General features: G+C 54.6%; 6 protein-coding genes across 6 annotated transcripts; 3 read left to right on the forward strand and 3 right to left on the reverse strand.

The window, feature by feature from the left end:
* Positions 1 to 1,367: 1,367 nt before the first annotated feature.
* A1O7_09362 (uncharacterized protein) lies at positions 1,368 to 2,828 on the forward strand (the record flags this gene model as incomplete). Its single annotated transcript, XM_007763350.1, has 1 exon — positions 1,368 to 2,828. One exon carries the CDS (start codon positions 1,368 to 1,370, stop codon positions 2,826 to 2,828), a length of 1,461 nt encoding a protein of 486 aa, XP_007761540.1.
* Positions 2,829 to 3,628: 800 nt separating this feature from the next.
* A1O7_09363 (uncharacterized protein) lies at positions 3,629 to 4,780 on the reverse strand (the record flags this gene model as incomplete). The annotated part of the gene is made up of 2 exons (XM_007763351.1): positions 3,629 to 4,387; positions 4,475 to 4,780. The coding sequence occupies 2 exons, from the start codon at positions 4,778 to 4,780 to the stop codon at positions 3,629 to 3,631; spliced, it is 1,065 nt and encodes a 354-aa protein (XP_007761541.1).
* Positions 4,781 to 5,884: 1,104 nt separating this feature from the next.
* Positions 5,885 to 7,093, forward strand: A1O7_09364 (uncharacterized protein; the record flags this gene model as incomplete). Its single annotated transcript, XM_007763352.1, has 1 exon — positions 5,885 to 7,093. One exon carries the CDS (start codon positions 5,885 to 5,887, stop codon positions 7,091 to 7,093), a length of 1,209 nt encoding a protein of 402 aa, XP_007761542.1.
* Positions 7,094 to 7,937: 844 nt separating this feature from the next.
* On the reverse strand, positions 7,938 to 10,122 carry A1O7_09365 (uncharacterized protein; the record flags this gene model as incomplete). Its single annotated transcript, XM_007763353.1, has 2 exons — positions 7,938 to 8,860; positions 8,913 to 10,122. The coding sequence occupies 2 exons, from the start codon at positions 10,120 to 10,122 to the stop codon at positions 7,938 to 7,940; spliced, it is 2,133 nt and encodes a 710-aa protein (XP_007761543.1).
* Positions 10,123 to 10,424: 302 nt separating this feature from the next.
* Positions 10,425 to 12,353, reverse strand: A1O7_09366 (glutaminyl-tRNA synthetase; the record flags this gene model as incomplete). The annotated part of the gene is made up of 1 exon (XM_007763354.1): positions 10,425 to 12,353. The coding sequence occupies one exon, from the start codon at positions 12,351 to 12,353 to the stop codon at positions 10,425 to 10,427; it is 1,929 nt and encodes a 642-aa protein (XP_007761544.1).
* Positions 12,354 to 12,821: 468 nt separating this feature from the next.
* A1O7_09367 (ATPase) lies at positions 12,822 to 16,842 on the forward strand (the record flags this gene model as incomplete). Its single annotated transcript, XM_007763355.1, has 2 exons — positions 12,822 to 12,835; positions 12,888 to 16,842. 2 exons carry the CDS (start codon positions 12,822 to 12,824, stop codon positions 16,840 to 16,842), a joined length of 3,969 nt encoding a protein of 1,322 aa, XP_007761545.1.
* Positions 16,843 to 17,942: the final 1,100 nt, after the last annotated feature.

The raw sequence follows: 17,942 nt of genomic DNA on the forward strand, positions 1-17,942 counted from the left end.
AGTTGACGAGTCCTGAGTGACTAGGTGGTGAACAAGTGAACGGTACCTACTGTGCTAGTCGCTCCCTGCCTCGTAGCCTAGACGGCCGCGCCGCGGATCCCGCCGTCGGTCTAGCTATGTACCTAGTGAGGGGCCACCTACACAGTACGAGTAATTAGCCATTGGTGACCCGGCCGTGCCTGACTGCTCCCTCACCTCTTCCTCGTGCTCGTGTTCTCTTCAATCGACAAACACCGTTGTGATCAATCTCACATCTTCTCCATGGACGCCAAGGCGTCGATCTGTCCTTGCGCACGCTATCAATTACTCCTGGGTAACTCGTATTCTTCCAACCGGTGGACTTTCTGGCATCTGCCGTGTAGGGCTGCACGTCCTCGTCTTAGATCGTCTCCCTGCGTTTCAGCCACTGCCGAGATATCCCGCCGTTCAGTCGTTTGCCGTCACATCGTACGTCCCTCGTACCGTCCACCCCTCACGCGCTCTACGTCTGGCGCCAAAAGAATCTCGAGCCGCCGCCCCGAAATAATGCCTTACCGTGCATCGATGCCGTGGGCCGCGGTGCCAGTCATGCAATGTGTGAATGCAGCTAACGCCATTCTGGTTCCTAATCTTCCAGTGAGGCGGACCGTCTAGCCTTCTCCTCGCAAGCCTCTTCCTCTTAAGCCTCCAGCCGAGGCCACCGCATCTAAGCGAGCCGGGTAGCTGGGCTTCTTCATCAGGCTTCCTAAACTCGGATGCCACCAGTCTCTTTGAGGCCAGAACACTGCAAAATGCCGACTGCCGCTTCCGTAGAGTGAGGACGAGTACAAGGATGCCCTTGCCTTCAGCACACAACCATAAGACGACTGGCATCGTGATTCGGCCTGGTCCACGGCGGCATACCCCTTGGACTTCCCCATCTATCGCACGATCCAGATTCTTCCACCCGTCGCACCGCCGTCACCCGGCGTCCCGGTGCGGTCAGAGCGGTAGGACCGCATTTCCCCTCGTCAGGATCTGCTGTTTGAAATCTCCGCTCCATCCTTGCATTCGGTACATTCTACCCACAGTGCCGGGCTCAACCACTGTCGTCGAGTCCCGCCATTCTGGTTCAGCCGATTCACAGGTGCATTCTCCTGTCAATTTGCGCCGTCGACGTGAAGCCAGCGCTGACACCGGGCCTCTGATTCGTGGTACGCTGCCTACTGCCATTTCCCGGCTCGTGTATGCACGCTTCAGTCGCTGCATCATTGACCGAGCCACGGTGAGTGGCATGATGAATGGGTAAATTCGTCGCCTTTTGCGTTCTTCAAATGCTTCCTCCTGCCTTCATCAACCTCAGTCAAGTCGACGGCTGTCTTGCCTAGCCAGACCGGCAGCGCCTACCAATGGGCAACTCACCCATATCAACCCTTCCACCGGAAGTCCTGCATCAAGTGCTTAACTATCTGCCTATCGCGACACTCCTCAGGTTCAGTCGGACGTCGAAAAGTAATTACTCGGCCGCCATATTAGCCCTGCAAAATTTACGACTGGCGATTCTTCCACGCCATATTCATGGCGTGCTGGCCTTCCTCAGCTCCTCCACCTTCGATGGCATCGAGTCGGACCTGGGAGATACGTATTTTGACGAGCCTACTCGAAACCAAGTCATCATCCCGTCCGCTCTACCACCGCTCGATGGCCCACAACGATCACGGACGAAATGTCCATCCCAACGTACTGTCACGCCGGCTCAATACCGCGAGAAGCTGTTGCAACTCCAGAACGCGTTGGCGTGCTCCATTCTCTCGACCCCGACTCTCGTGAGGCTGAGCGCCTTGACACTCCACATCTATCACATCGTTTCACCTTCCTTGACCGAAATCCTGGCCACGCTTCTCCCCAACCTACGAGATTTGCGCCTCAACTTCTGCCACCCCTATCTCCACGACACTTGTCTACCAGCACAGTATTGGACCAATCCTGTCTACCTTGAACCAAGCCCCATATGGAATGCTTTGGCTGGAGTCGGTGGCGACAGCGGCGCGAATCTGAGATTGAGAAAATTGGAGAAGCTGACGGTTGAGCGCGCCGGCATCACCAGCTTCCAGTTACGCAAGTGGATCGAGTGTAATCCAAATCTACGAGAGCTGAGGCTGCGGAATGTCGCTGGCGTCGACGCCGAGTTCGTGCAATGGCTAGGACAGTATTATGGTGCCGACGACGCCGAGCCTAAGGCGGCCAGACCGGCGAGGATGAAAATACTGGCCCTGGAGAGTTGCTCTTCATTGGTGTTAGATAATGTCGAGCAGCTGACCTGGCTGGACTCGTTGTTCGGCGCGTTCAAAGCAGGACTCTGCGACCGGGAGGACGACGACGATTCAGCACTCCAAGTTTTCTCCCTGCGGTACTCGAAGTCGGTCCAGTCGCCGGCGCTGTGCGCATATCTGGAGTCGCGCCGTCCAGGCGTCCAACAGATCACCTTACCAGACGGCCGCACTCTGGCCCCGAAGAGCCGCCACAAAGGGTCAGGTACAAATGAGCCTTCTGAGGGAGTCCATCCCTCCCGTACCTGCAGCCGCGAGAAACGGCACCGACCCAGAATTATGCAACCGGTATCTCAGAGGGAAGGACAGGATGACGGTGACAACAATGTCGAAACATCCGACATAAACGTTGGCGTCCACGCTCTCAGCATGGACGAAAGCCAAACACAAAGCGTCGACGATGAGAGCGATACGAGCGAAGATGAATCGACGTCCACGTCACCTGTCTCGTACCTCCGACTGATCAATCGGCGTCCACCAAGGAAAGGCTGCAAATTTATTCCTAATGATATCATCGAGCCCGATCCAGATGTAACTTGATGGAGGATGCTGTTGATGCAGAATATTGTTACGTGTGCTTCAGAGGGGTTCAAATGAAGGAAATGAATGATGAACTTTGCTAGAATGAGACGAGACGAGACGTTACAACGCGAGATGCTGTATTATGACATGACAAGAAAAGCCACGAGATCTTTCACTAGATCTTCGGATAGGCATATAAGGGAGAAGCAATATAAGCTAGATAATGCGGGACTGATGAAATGGAGACTTTGATACATCTACATCCACATCTACATCGATCTGCAATGCTACATTCGATAGGTACGAAGTAGCCGTCCGCTCGGTCCGTCTCATTCTGGAGACAAGGTCAGCCAGGCCAGCCATGAAATCCATCTCATCCATCGTCCATCCATGCGCTCACCTCACGCGTACGACGAACTCAATCGTCGATGAAGTGTATACCGTGTGCTCGCACGCTGCACGCTGCGCGCCGCACGCCGCACGTCCAGGGCAGATCCAAGGTCAACGTCACGGTTACGACCCGCTTTCGGTATGCGCTGACTCCGTCAAGCGAGACAATGCATCTGTTTTGTCCATACTTTCAGGCTAGCTTTTACCGTCCTGTCCTCAACAGCGTGTCCAGGCCACTGTCTATCCTATTCCGCTCGACCCCTGTATACTGTATCATGCCCTGTCCTACAGTAGCCCTAAGTCACCTACCCGCGTCTACAGACTATGTATCTATTACCTCCATCACCAACTACTCCCCACTCACACCGCTCTTACAAGACATCCAGCGCCGCCGTCGACCCTCGCATACCCATGTCGATATACCTGTGTTACACCTCCACGACCAACTTCTCCCCACTCACGCCACCCTTGAGGATATCCAACGCCACGTCCACGGCGCCCAAACCCTTATCCACCACCCGTGCCTTCGGCGCCGGCACAAAGTTTCCGGCCTGCAACCTCGGGGCCAACCACTCGTGGAGCACGAATTCAAGATGCCTCGCCACAGCGACGGGTTCCTGCGGGCCCATGACGAACTTGACTTCCACGCCCTCATGCCGCGGCGTGGTCTCGTCAAGCTGCGGCGCGGAGGCAACTTTGCCGCCCCCGCCGGCGCCGAACGCAGCGACCACGTCGACCGCGGGCTTCAGGTCGCCCGTGGCGCGGTACGCGGTTTTCAGAGCTACAGTGTCTGATTTTGCCGCTGCGATGATCTCCTCGACCACGCCGGCGGAGGTGTAGTCAAACGCGCGGGTCGCGCCGAGGGCGAGCAGTTGGGCGTGGTGCCGTGGGCGAGAGGTCGCGTAGATGGCGGGGAAGCCTAAGTGGGCGGCGACTTGGATGGCGGACATGCCGACGCTGGAGGAGGCGCCCCAGATGAGGAGGCCGGGCTTTGGTTTGGGGCCGTCACTGTCTCCCGGTGAGAATACCGCGGTGGTCGTCGTGGGGAAGCCCAGCGTGGTGAAGCCCGTCCAGGCTGTGAGGACGGCCATGGGCAGGGTTGCCGCGTTGGTGAAGGGGAGGGTCGAAGGGATGTGGCACGCGCATTCGATGGGGAGGACGACTTTCTTTTGGAAACCGCCGTATTTCTGGCATGGTGGCGTGGGGTCTTTAGCACAGATGTCGACGAGGCAACGGGGCGAGGAGAGTGGGATACGTATACGTATACGACTTACAGGCTTACCGCCATGGACAAACGCCGGGGCAAAGCCCAGGACGCGGACGCCGGGCTTGAAGGGCGAGGAGGCAGGAATGTCGCTGCCGAGGGCTTCGACTGTGCCGGCGATATCGGATCCAATGATTGCCGGGTATGCCGCGATCATGAAGCCGAAGTCTTTCATGATGAAGTCGACGGGGTTGAAGGCAATGGCGCTGACTGAGATGAGAAGTTCGCGAGGCCCGGGGATTGGGGTCTCCACGTCCTGGACGATCAGAGGTTCGCCCTTTCCTGGGAGGACTGCGGCTTGGTGGGTGGAGGACATGATGTGCAGGCTGGAGGTGGTAGTGCGGGCTGAGGATCTCCCGGTTGGTTCTGATAGACTGAGGATGTCCTGGGCTGAGTGGGTGAGTGAGTGACTGAGCGTTCAACACACGGATGTATATGTATTGCAACGCCAACTGGGATGAGTGGCGCTGAGGGATTGATAGACGGGGACAACTCAGGACTTTGATTCAGACCTCTTTATATATCTTTCTTCCGCCAACACAGTACCGTGGCCTACTGGGCGTGGCTGCTAGAGTCACACAGTGACTTTCCCTGGTCATTATTCTCTCGCCTGAGACAACTTCTCGAGTCCCTGCTCTCCCACCTCGCTTACCACGTCGTGCATTGGCCTAGCCTCAGCAGGTCCTGAGAAGACGCCGCTCAAACCAAAAGGACACGGCAAAGAGGCCGTTCGGCAGAATAGAAGACCCCGAGTCCATGTGCATTGTGTGGAGTGGTCTTGATCTTGGCCATGATTGATAGAAGACCTCGGGCACATCGGACGCGAGCCTCTCGAGACACGCGGGCTTCGGGGTTACTAATGGGGGTTAGATCCCAAACCAATTCTCCCATTCCTCAGAGATGGGTTTCCCCAACCAGGGGGGTAAGCACTGGTACACTCGAGTTGGCACTATGGTTGGACACTTCTAAACGTCGTATTGGTGTCTCTGCTGCCGTCCTGTGTAGACTCGCCAAGGCACGACCAAGCACTGTTAGTGTCGCCGAAGCGAAAGACGCTGGAACAGAAGGACTGAAGGCATAATGTTGCTCCGGAACCAATGCTGCCTTAAGTTTCATACGCACCCTCGGGCGAGTAGTCAACCCAATGGCCATCACCATTCCGTGCCACGGTTCCCCAATTGGCAAGGTGTACGCGTATTAGTGAGTTGACAGCCTTACTTGGTAGACATCCGTCTGTGGTGTTTGTGCTAAAGAACAACGGGCCGGACTTGGTAGCTTTGACGAAACGACCTGGCTCACGTGATGTCGCGTCGTCCCTCCCTTAGGCGCGTTTCCTCGTTTCCTCTGTCCACCTCCCCGCTTGCGACACCACCAATACAACAAACTCTCAACTTGCTCATATGCGCAGAGGACGCACAGGATGAAACCTCTACTCTACGACACGTCATGGACCGTGTACACCATTCCACAAATAACACCTCCGCTCTCGAAACTTCTCTCAGCGCCTGCCACAACCCCGCAAGCACGCGAGAAGCGCCGCGAGCAGCTTGCTTCGCACGCACAATTTTTTCAAGAATACCTGGACGAGAGCCGCCCGCGGCACGAACGCGACGATGAGAAAACGTCCTTGGGCGGATTAAAGCACTCCACATGGACCCGACTCGACAACATGCTCGACCAAGATGAAGACGAGCATCCGCATTCCCCTGTGCCGCATACTGGGCAGAAGCGACCGAGACAGCAGTTGGGACAAGAAGAAGAAGACCGGGTCCAAAGCAGCGCTCTGGTCGTGTGTCTTGCCTACGAAAAAGAAACCTTCAGATTCATTATCTACTCGACTTGTCGCTCGACCGCCAGGACGTCAAAACGCCGTCGTACGACTTCCCCAACATCAACATCCCAAAGTACCTCAGCACTCTCTACAGACGACACGGCGGTCCTGCTCTCAAAATCTTCGCCCTCTATGTTGAAACGATTCACCACCTACCTCTCTGACAAATTCTCCGTTGACGCGATCCGTCCTCTCTCCCTTTCCTCGCCGTTTCTCCAGTCCAGCTTGGAACGCTACATTTCCACCGTCCCATCCGCTCTTCTCGGCCAAATAAGGCTCACTCTCCCATTCGCGAGGCCCATCGCTCCTGATCTTAAGAGTCTCGAAATCGCAGTCCCAAGAGAGACGACCGAGTCGTTCACCAAGTCCCGGTCATCCCAGCGAAGGAGATCCGGTCCTCGACAGACGCGTGGCGAGAACCTCTTCATGCACCATCTCGCCAAATTTATCCTCACCAAGACTGGCCTCTCCATCCCGACGATCTGTAATGTCCCTGGTGCGTCAGAAGGAGAGCCGAAGTCGTTGGTCGTGGTTCCGCAGCACGGCGCCAGCCCAGCAAGAGTGTCGAAGATCTCGACAGCGTGTTTCGCCCTTTCTGCCGAGTGTCGCGTCAAATTTGAGAGAAAGGCCGTGGAGGCTGCCGAGGGTGTGGAGGGCGTGCATGGCGAGGTCGATTCAAGTCCCGACGGCGCAGAGAATTGTGTCAGACGTGCCAACCGCGGACTGCTCGCCGCGCTGGTGGGCGAGGCGCGCCGGCAAGTAAGGGACGAGAGTAACCCTTCTGATAGTTGTGGCTAGGCTGGTGCCTTGTAAGCTACTGTGTAGAGTTTGCCTTTCCTGGCGTGGAGACAACTTGGCCCCTGAAATGGAGCCCAATGTCCTGCACTCCGGTACCTCGGTGACGAAGAGATGATACTGTACATGACACGAATAAAATTCTGTACAACAACTGCGATGGACTTCGAGGGCCAGTAAGAATCCAGATTGTTTTGGTACTTCGAACGTGGTGTACACTGACTGTGATGGATTTCGAGGGCCCGTAAGGCAAGAGAATGCTCTGGTCCTGTGACGGTGTCCATAAATCATTAATTAGAGCATGGCCCTTGAGACTTGATACCCACCAATACGAGCATTCAGTACATACTCCGTACCTGATTCAATATGGAATACTCCGTCCCTATTCAATACCCCATTGTGTATAACACGGGCTTATCCTCGGAAGGGAGGGGTAGGCAACCCAGGTCCTGCACACTCAATATTGGGGCACACAATAGAGTAATGAATGATCACTTCTGCCCGTAGGTACTCACAATCACGTGCATTGCATTTCATTCAGTTCAAATTCCCGACCTTAAAAGACAAGGATGTAAAATCTAACAGTACTAGTACTCGTACCCGTACTCGTACCCGTACTCGTACCCTCTGTTCAGGGCTTCCATTCGCTCGTGAATATCAATGCTCGCTCGCTGTATAAGACAGATGAGAAAACAGCACTTGGTATGAGATATGTTGGTATAGATGCAAGCGGCAAGCCGGTATGAGTGACTGGTTGGCTCGCTACACTCCCTCCTTGGGATACCAATCCCCACGTGCTAGGCGATGCCTGCACTGTTCACCTCGTCAACGCTTGTACAAGCTCCATCTACCCATTCTCTGTATTCTTGCCCTTTCCTAGATCGGACTCCCTTCTCTGCGGTGGTGTATTCATGCCCGATCCGCCGCTATACAGGCCTGTAAACTCCCCGCGGACGCCCTCGACGAGTTTCGTAACGCCATCGATCTCCGCCGTGAGATCCTCGACGTTTCCTGCCAAGGCAGCCACTTCGTCGAACTTGCGTCGTCGATTGGCGTCCGCGATCATCTCTTGGACCAAGAACTTCTGCTCCTCGAGCACGATCAGCCGTTCTCGTAGCGACTTCTCTTCCACTTCGAGCTCGGATATCCGTTGCGAGTTTTGCGAGGTGAAGCTCGCGACGCTGAGGGCCGATGACGAGTTGTGGCGCACGTGCCCGGAATCAGGGCCGTTCAGAATGCTGAGCGAGGCTCGCGGGTTGTTGGGGTTGCCGTGTATGTCTGGCTTTTGTGACGAGCCGTGTGGGGTTGCGTGCTTGAGGACCTTGGGCAGTGATTTGAGTGGGAGCATGTGTAGATGCAGGAATTGCGTGGCGTTTTGATAGATTGCTTTCTGGAGTTTTAGCTGTGTGGGTGACTGTGATGGCATGTCTCGGATTCGGCGTGCGGCCGTGTCGTACTGGGTGAACGAGTCCATTAGCCGTTTCCGAGTGCGACTCGCGTCGGTAATCTGTTGCGACGAGGGCGGGCGGTCTGGGTCTTGGAGCGCCTGGAGAAGTTTTTGAAATTTGGGCATCAGAAGACGGATGCCACGTTCGAACTGGAGGAGGTTGGTGTAGGCACGAGTGAAAGACTCGATTTGGGGCGAGGTCAGTGAGGCTTGGAAGTCACGGCTGGAGAAGATCGTGTGGTTGCACTCTTTGCACAGGCGGATGTCGAGAGCGATGGTGTCGTTCGGGGGTGGCTTTTCTGTGATGGACAGGTGAGTGTTAGCTGTCATGACATTATCAGCAAAGGAACAAAGTGAGGTGGTACATGTACATACTAGTAGCCACGTTGAGGCCGATGACAGTTGAGCAGCCAGTCGCCGGATCGCCACAAACAACCTTTCCACATGTCCTGCAATGGTGTCTGCGGAAGGTATATTGTGTGAAGTCTTGTTGGCAGTATGGACATCGAGGGACTTCGGCATCATGCTGCCACGAGACAATGCTCTGCTCGAGTGCCTTTCGAGGATCGTTCTGCACCCAATTAAGGGACCACCTCTTGTTGTGAGTCGGCTGAGGAATCTCGTCCGGGGGGTTTGCAAGGAGTTGAGTTAATCTCGATAACCTCTTCTCCAGCCTCGACACTTCCATTTCCCTCTGGCTCAGCTTACTCCGCCTTACAGACTCAAGGTCGCTCATGCGATCTCTCTCGAGGCCGTGTCTATCTGTGTAACCCTCACGACTCTTGTAGCATGTCTCACACACTCGATACCATAGACCTCGAACGGGTTCATGCTGAGCCGACCTTGACAGCTTCATTTGATACATGGTATGCTCGTCACAGAAGAGCTTCCCGCAGTGCCGGCAGTTCACCACGCCTGTATTAGTACCCAATCTTTTCCCACATGCCGGGTCGGAGCAGTTGTCATAACCAGTTCTCTTCTGCCAATGCTGCCTCGTGATGATATCGTCTGGGTCGATAACGGTCTGGGCTGGCTTCGGAGGTGGCGGCGGAGGAGCAACATGGTCTCTTGCAACAGAGTCTTGCCTTGGAGTAGGAGTGGTGGTTCTAGAAATGTCATTGTTGGACTCGAAGACATCTAGTCCCTTGAGTTTCTGATTCAGGACGGCCAGAGGTTGGAACTTCTTGGCCTTGACCATCTGCTGCTTGAACCAGTCTTTTACTTCATCCTGCTGTTCCTCTTCTATCTCCTTATGTGCGTCGTCAAGATGTCGATTCAACTGTAGCAGAGTGACCATTTCCTCGTTGCAGATCGGGCAGACCAGGCGGTCTGTTGCACCGGCCGCCAATGACAAATCTGGCGCTCCATGATCAAGGGAAACTCGAGACGCAATGTCCTGAGGATCTGAGGAGGGCGGAGTAGACGTGCCACTCTCGGTGGTATTGAGGGAGAGAGTCGACGCCGCAGGGCTGAGGACATGAGTGGGGAGAGGTGAGGGCGAGGTCGGCTTCACTGGTGGTAGGGGTGGCCCTAGCGTCCTACCGCTTCCCAAAACCCTTCCGCCGCCGATTGTGCGCCGAGACATTACAGCGGGATGAGATTTCCATGAAGCCTACTTACGCGGAGGAGGCTGGTAAAGCGCCGCAGTATGGAGTAGAGGGGTGGAACGAAACGACTCGGCGGAGGAAGGCGGAGCGTCAGTGGCACTCAAACGCCGCCAGGCTGCTTAGTCACCGCGAGAAAATACACAAGCACCAGCACTGCATCACTTTCATCCACATTCTGCTCGTCTATCATAATCTGCTGGTAACACCGTGGAGGTTCTTCACCGACCACGCCCGCAGCGCTGGCTCAACTTCAATCCGGAACATCTTGTCACTCCACCCATCAAGCACTCTTTCCAGCATCCTCCTTCAGACTGACGATCCGGTTCAACACAATCTTCCCCGCTGCGTCATCCGTATCCTTGTCTAGACAGAAGTAGCCAGTTCTCATGGCCTGGAATCTCACCGACTCAAGTCCACATTTCTCCTTTTTCTCCCCTGCTTCCTCCGGCCAGGCCGCTCGTGCCCGAATCTCTTTCAATCCAACCTCGGCCAATGCATCGGGATACACTTTCAGGCTATCTTCTCGAATATCCGCCAGGAAGCTTGGCTCGACAGCATCTGGGTTGTCCGAGTTGAAAAGAGGGTTGAAGACGCGGACTCCACACTTTATCGGCGAGCCGTGCTCGGGTGCGTCCGCAACCCAGTGAATATATGCCTTTGGCTTCTTGGGCTTCTCTCCCTCTGGTGGCCTATCGTACTTGGCATGAATCTCAGTCACCAGGCCGGTGGTTTCATCCTTCTTAAAGCTGGTGGCGATGACCGGGTAAGGAACCTTCAATAGACCCACGGGTTTTCCTGGTGCCATGCGGAAGAAGTCTTTGCTATCCACCTCTCGAAAATCGTCCCGCTCGATGTACACTTTTTTGGTGAACGGTAATTTGTGGGTGCCCATGTCAACGTCTTTGGGACCGAAGGTATTTTCGAGCTCTTCATAGTGATCGTCGGGTAGGTCGTCGATGATGACGGGTACAGGGTCCAGCACAAGCATGAGACGAGGGACAGTCATCTCCAAGTACTTGCGTATTGACTGTTCGAACCGTACGATCTGAATGTTGATGGTGGCTGTCGTGACTCCGAGCTCGCTAACGAAGGACAGGATGGCGCCGGGCGGTACACCCCGTCGCCTCAGGGCAACAAGTGTGTATAGTCTCGGGTCGTCCCACCCGCTGACGATCTTTTCATCCACCAGTTTCTTGATCTTCCGCTTAGAGAGCACTGTTCCCGTGACATTCAGCCGGCCATACTCTCTCTGCATGGGCTTGTGAGGGACGTCAACTTTGTTGTTCAGCCACTCGTAGGAGACCCTCGACAATATGAACTCGGTCGTACACAGTGAGTGGGTGATGCCTTCAAAGCTATCGCACAAACAGTGGGTGAAGTCGTATGTAGGATAGATTCTCCATTTGTCACCAGTACGGTGATGGGGCTTCTCGAGGACGCGGTAGGCGACAAGATCCCACATTTGGGGGTTACCATCGCTTAGATCCTGCTTCATCCGCAAAAAGGCCTCTTTGGGCTTGTACTTGCCATCTCTCATGGCTCTGAATTCAGCTAGTGACTCTTCGATTGGTCGATCCCGATGTTTGCAGGCGTATCTCTCATGCTTGTTCTTCAGGTCCGTACCTCCGCGCTGGTCTTTGAGCTCCTCATCTGTGCAATGACACACATAGGCGCCGTTTAGTGTGATTAGCTTCTCCGCCAGCTCGTACAGCCTGTCGAAGAAGTCGCTGGAGTAAGTGATCAGGGCAGGGTCAAAACCAAGCCACCGGACGATATCTTCGATGGCGATGAAGTAGATCTCTTCTTCGGCCTCCGGATTCGTATCGTCGTAGCGAAGGTTGCACTTGCCACCATGGAATTTGGCAAACCCGAAGTTGATTGCTATCGCCTTGCTGTGGCCGATGTGAAGATATCCGTTGGGCTCGGGCGGAAATCGCGTCACTACCGGTTCATCTGCGGGCCTTTCCTTGCGCACTGCTGCCAACCAGCCTTCCTTGAACATCGCCTCTGGGTCAGCCGGCGCCGAAGGTGCTGCATTTGCAGGTTTGGCAGGTTTCGCTGCTGCCGGCTTCGGCTCCTTGGGCTGCTTCGGCGGTTTGGGGACCTTTTCTTTCTTGGGCTTTTTCTCCTTAGTCTCCGTTATCGCAGTCTCGATATTTTCCTTCGTACGCTCTGGCAGATCCAGGCTAGCCTCTGCGGGCTGAGCCATATTCCCGAGCCCGCAAGCCCTTATCTATTTCCCAGGGCTGTGTTAGACCCTTCTATCGAGGTCCGAATTGTAGAGTGAGACAAGTGAACACTGAGAAGTCCTTCTCGAGACTAAAGAGTATGGCTCTGCGGGGCAAATTGTCCCTAAAAAGTCCTTTGATCACCAAATGTAAAAACTGAGTGAGTGGTGGAGATCTGGTCTGGCAATGCTGGCTGACTCTCATTGTCGTCGACAATGTGAGTGAATGAGTCAAGGGAGGATGACAAACATGCCAAGCCAAGCCGCAAACTTGCAAGCGGCGACGATTCCTCCGTCGCCTGCGGTACGTGATACCCGCGCCTTCTCGAATGTGCCATCTTTTTTACGAGGACACTCTGTTCGAAGGTCTTCGTCCACGGCCGCCCACGAGGGAGCACCCTCTCCCGAACCAATCTCTTCCAACAGACGAGCTCTTGATTGACGCTCGCCATGGCAGCGAAATCGTGAGTACCTGTCCGTAGTCGGCCATCCATGGCGCTCTCTGATGTATCGCAGATCTAAACTGGTAGACAATGACCAGATCGAATCGGCCAGCCTCCACAATCCCTTATCCGTCTTCCTCAAGGCTTATGTATGGCCCTTTACCATCTTGTGGCCTATCTTCTTCGCTCTCTACCTCAATGAGGACCTCTACGACGACTATATTGACGGCCAGGAATGGACCTTCGTCTACGTCGCAACCATCGTTACGCTCCAGTCCTTGACCTGGCTTTCGACCAAATGGAGTGTCCACTTGCAAACCGCCTTCACCACTACCAAGGCGACGAAGGTCGAGGACGCCCAGCTCATCAAGGTCATTCCCGTCGCCAACTCCGGCGCGTCGGGCATTTGCAAATTGGAAAGAGAGCGGGATGGGAGGACTTCCTTTCTGTTTCAGAAGAGGCGCTTCGTCTACTCGCCTGAGACAGGTGCATTTGCGCCGTTGAAATATGCTCTGGATAGCGACCAGAAACCGTTGCTTCGGGAGTTCCAACTGTCCAAAGGGCTGACCTCCGACGCGGAGATTGAACAAGTCCAGAAGCATTATGGTGACAATACTTTCGACATACCCGTGCCTACATTTGTGGAGCTGTGGAAGGAACATGCTGTCGCGCCCTTCTTCATCTTCCAGGTCTTCTGTGTTGGTTTGTGGTTGCTGGACGACTATTGGTACTATTCCCTGTTCACGCTTTTCATGCTTGTCGCCTTTGAAAGCACAGTCGTGTGGCAGAGGCAGCGTACCTTGAACGAGTTTCGAGGTATGAGCATCAAACCATACGACATTTGGGTATATCGCGCCAGAAAATGGGTCGAGATCAAGAGCGATAAGCTGTTACCTGGCGACCTGGTGTCAGTCGGACGAACCCAAGAGGACTCTGGCGTTGCCTGCGACATGCTTTTGATCGAAGGAACTGCCATTGTCAACGAAGCCATGCTTTCCGGGGAGAGCACTCCGCTCTTGAAAGAATCCATCTTGCTCCGCCCAGGAGATGCGACCATCGAGCCGGAGGGTTTGGACAAAAATGCCTTCTTGTGGGGCGGTACCAAAGTTCTCCAGATCACACATCCAGCCGCCAGCGAAGATGTGCCGGATACTGTGCCACAGGTGCAGTCTGGTGTTCCTACACCCCCTGACAAAGGCGCCATGGCTGTTGTCCTCAAGACCGGCTTCGAGACCAGCCAGGGAAGCCTTGTGCGCACTATGATCTATTCGACCGAACGCGTCTCGGCCAACAACGCCGAAGCATTGATCTTCATTCTATTCCTGCTCATCTTTGCGCTCGCGGCTTCGTGGTACGTTTGGCAGGAGGGTGTCCGGAATAACAGAAAGCGGTCGAAACTCCTGCTGGACTGTATCTTAATCGTCACCAGTGTCGTACCACCAGAATTGCCTATGGAATTGTCCCTGGCAGTCAATACCAGCCTGGCAGCGCTCAGCAAATTCGCCATTTTCTGTACGGAACCGTTCCGCATACCCTTCGCTGGTCGTGTGGACGTCGCATGTTTCGACAAGACAGGAACACTGACAGGAGAAGATCTCGTCGTCGATGGTATTGCCGGTCTCAGCCTCGGGAAGAAAGGCGCTGCCGCTGAGGCAGATGGTGCTCAATCTGAAGTTACTAAAGTTCCGGAGTGCGGAGTCTACACCACGCTTGTTCTGGCCACCGCTCATGCTCTAGTCAAACTTGAAGAGGGCGACATTGTTGGAGACCCGATGGAGAAGGCCACCTTGAATGCTCTAAACTGGACCCTTGGCCACAACGATACTCTCACCAGCAATCCGCCGCCCAAATCCAAGAAAGCCAAGCCGACCAGCACAGCAGGAGCCTCGCACATCGTCCAAGTCAAAAGACGCTTCCAATTCTCGTCCGCGCTGAAACGGATGAGCTCCGTGGCTACGGTCCTCATGACCGACCCGAACAGTGGTCGCAGAGCAAAAGGTACATTCGTTGGTGTGAAAGGTGCGCCCGAGACCATCCAGAAGATGTTAGTTGCAACCCCGCCGAAATACGAGGAAACTTTCAAGTACTTCACTCGCAATGGTGCTCGAGTGTTGGCCCTTGGCTACAAATACCTCTCAGCCGAAGCAGAGCTTGGTCAGAAGCGCATCAACGATCTAAAGCGCGAGGAAGTCGAGTGTGACTTGCAGTTCGCTGGCTTCTTAGTTCTTCAAACCCCTCTTAAAGAGGACGCGATCAGAGCCATTCAGATGCTGAATGAAAGCAGCCATCGTGTTGTCATGATCACCGGCGACAATCCCCTTACCGCAGTCCATGTGGCGAGACAGGTCGAAATTGTCGACCGGGATTGTTTGATCCTAGATGCTCCCGAGCACGATGACTCCGGCACAAAACTCGTGTGGCGCAGTGTAGACGAGAAGACCGTCATTCCAGTTGATCCAACGGCAGATCTAGACCCTGAGACACTCGCAACGAAAGACCTGTGCGTTACTGGGTATGCCCTGGCCAAGTTTACTGGCGAGAAAGCACTCCCCTCGCTACTCAGGCACACCTGGGTCTATGCGCGGGTCTCGCCGAAGCAAAAGGAAGAAATCCTGATCGGCTTGAAGGACCAAGGGTACACCACTCTCATGTGTGGCGATGGCACGAACGACGTTGGTGCGCTGAAGCAAGCTCACATCGGCGTTGCGCTGCTCAACGGCTCCCAAGAAGCTCTGAACAAAATCGGAGAGCATTTCAGGACGAACAAGATGAAGGAGATCTACGAGAAGCAAGTTCAGTTGATGGCGAGGTTCAATCAGCCAGCTCCCCCGGTCCCTCCTGGCATTGCACACCTGTACCCACCCGGCCCCCGCAATCCTCACCACGAGAAAGCCGTCAAAGCGATCGCTGAGAGAAAAGGCATCACCCTGGAAAACGGCGATGCCGGGAACGGTACAATTGAAACCATCACGTCACCTGGCGCTCAAGCGATACAACAGTCCACAGCGAACCTGTCGCCCCAGCAACGACGGCAGCAGGAAGTCCAGCAGAAAGCTGCAAGCTGGGCCGACAAATTCACTTCTAGCATGATGGAAAACGAGCTTGATGACGGTGAGCCACCTACGATCAAACTGGGTGATGCTTCCGTCGCGGCTCCATTTACCAGCAAGCTAGCGAACGTGGTGGCCATTCCCAACATCATCCGCCAGGGCCGTTGCACCCTCGTCGCCACTATCCAGATGTACAAGATCCTGGCTCTCAACTGCTTGATCAGTGCATACAGCTTGTCGGTAATCTATCTTGCCGGCATCAAATTCGGCGACGGTCAAGTCACAATCAGTGGCATGCTGATGTCGGTGTGCTTCCTCTCGATTTCGCGAGCCAAACCTGTGGAGGCATTGTCACGAGAGCGACCACAGCCAAACATCCTGAACATGTACATCCTCGGGTCGGTCCTCGGACAGTTCGCCATCCACTGCGCGACTCTCATCTACCTTTCCAGGGTGGTGTACTCCATTGTCCCGCCGGCCGAAGAAGTCGATCTCGAGGGTGAATTCGAGCCGTCCTTGCTCAACAGCGCCGTCTACCTCATGCAGCTCATTCAGCAGGTCTCCACTTTTGCCATCAACTACCAGGGGCGGCCCTTCCGTGAAAGCATCCGAGAGAACCGAGGCATGTACTGGGGTCTCCTTGCCTGCTCGTTTGTGGCCTTCGCCGGAAGCACCGAATTCCTGCCCGAGTTGAGTGAAAGACTTCGTCTCGTGCCGTTCACACAAGAGTTCAAATGGACGCTCACGGCTCTCATGGTCGTGGACTTTGCCGGATGCTGGGTTGTGGAGCAAATCTTCAAGACCTTGTTCAGCGATTTCCGGCCCAAGGATATTGCGATCAAGCGGCCTGATCAAATTGAGAGAGATGACAGACGGAAGAAAGAATTAGCGGAGAAAGCTGAGCAGGAGAGGATCGCAGAGATCGAGAGGAAGAGAGGGGTAGCTGACAGTACTGTTGCAGCGACGTTGAAGAGGTGATCATCTTGCACTGTGTCGGGCCTCGCCCGGATGTGTACAGACAGCACGTGTTAGACGACATAGATGGTGAAAACCTTTTCGGACGGAATCTCATACACGCGAGAAGGGAATGAATGTATTTGACAAATCGATGCCAATTGATGGGTTGCAGGGATCCTCGATCCTGTCTCCGTCTGAAATTCGTGATCCGCTACATATTTGACTCCGTGATGCGCTCGTTTATCTTGGTATTGGAATATGGGTCCAACAGGTCTGCCTCGCCATCAAGCAGTACCGCGCGCTTATGTGCTGTATAGCTGGTGACCACTCCGAGTCTTCTAGGTAAGTTACGGCTATCCTGTGCACACTCCGTCCTTACTGTACGAGAGATTCAAAAACGCAGTAATCCAGTTCGTCCTCCGTACACAATGTGTACTCAAGCCTCGTCGTCTTTCATGGTCGAAACCCTCCTATTTCTTCTCCTCGGCCACAAGTGAGTGACTCGTCTATTCCAGCTGGACATCTCATCTCCCTTCCTCCCGTCGATAGGCTACGCTACTTATACTTGTTTACTCACTCTTCTTCCTTTCTTTCCTCTCAAGCCTAGTCTGTCGCGCGAATAATGTACAAGGGATGTGCTCTTCACCTATTGATATTGCAGCAGCCCGGTTTCCACGATCACGGACTACAATACTGTCGGAACTAGAGCTAGACCACACTGCTGTAATTACTCATACAACAGAGGAGAGGAAGGTGAGGTGACAACGGGGATGAATACTCCGATACATACCTCTTGGGCAAGGGTTTTAAGGGTTAATCCCTACTTAAGTACTCGGTCTTCTCCTCTTTCCTTGCGCGTCTGACTTTAGCGAGTAAGTACCAGGTATGTACGTGCGCTCTACCTTTCGCGGTGTGGCTGGCTCCGCCACTGAAAAATTAGGAGGCCGCCGAAACTGGAGCTAATTAGAGATCTCGATGTGCCTATGTACGACGGAGGAGAGGCCGATTTGATGGTATACGACAAAGGCGAGGAGAACGTGAGGACCGGGAGAAATACTCCGTAATGCGACAAGGTCTTGGGCAATGCGATGGGTCGCCGGGATGGTCGATCACGGAGTTGA

The sequence above is a fragment of the Cladophialophora yegresii genome, assembly GCF_000585515.1.
Source record: "Cladophialophora yegresii CBS 114405 chromosome Unknown aczIN-supercont1.7, whole genome shotgun sequence".
Lineage (NCBI taxonomy): Eukaryota > Fungi > Ascomycota > Eurotiomycetes > Chaetothyriales > Herpotrichiellaceae > Cladophialophora > Cladophialophora yegresii.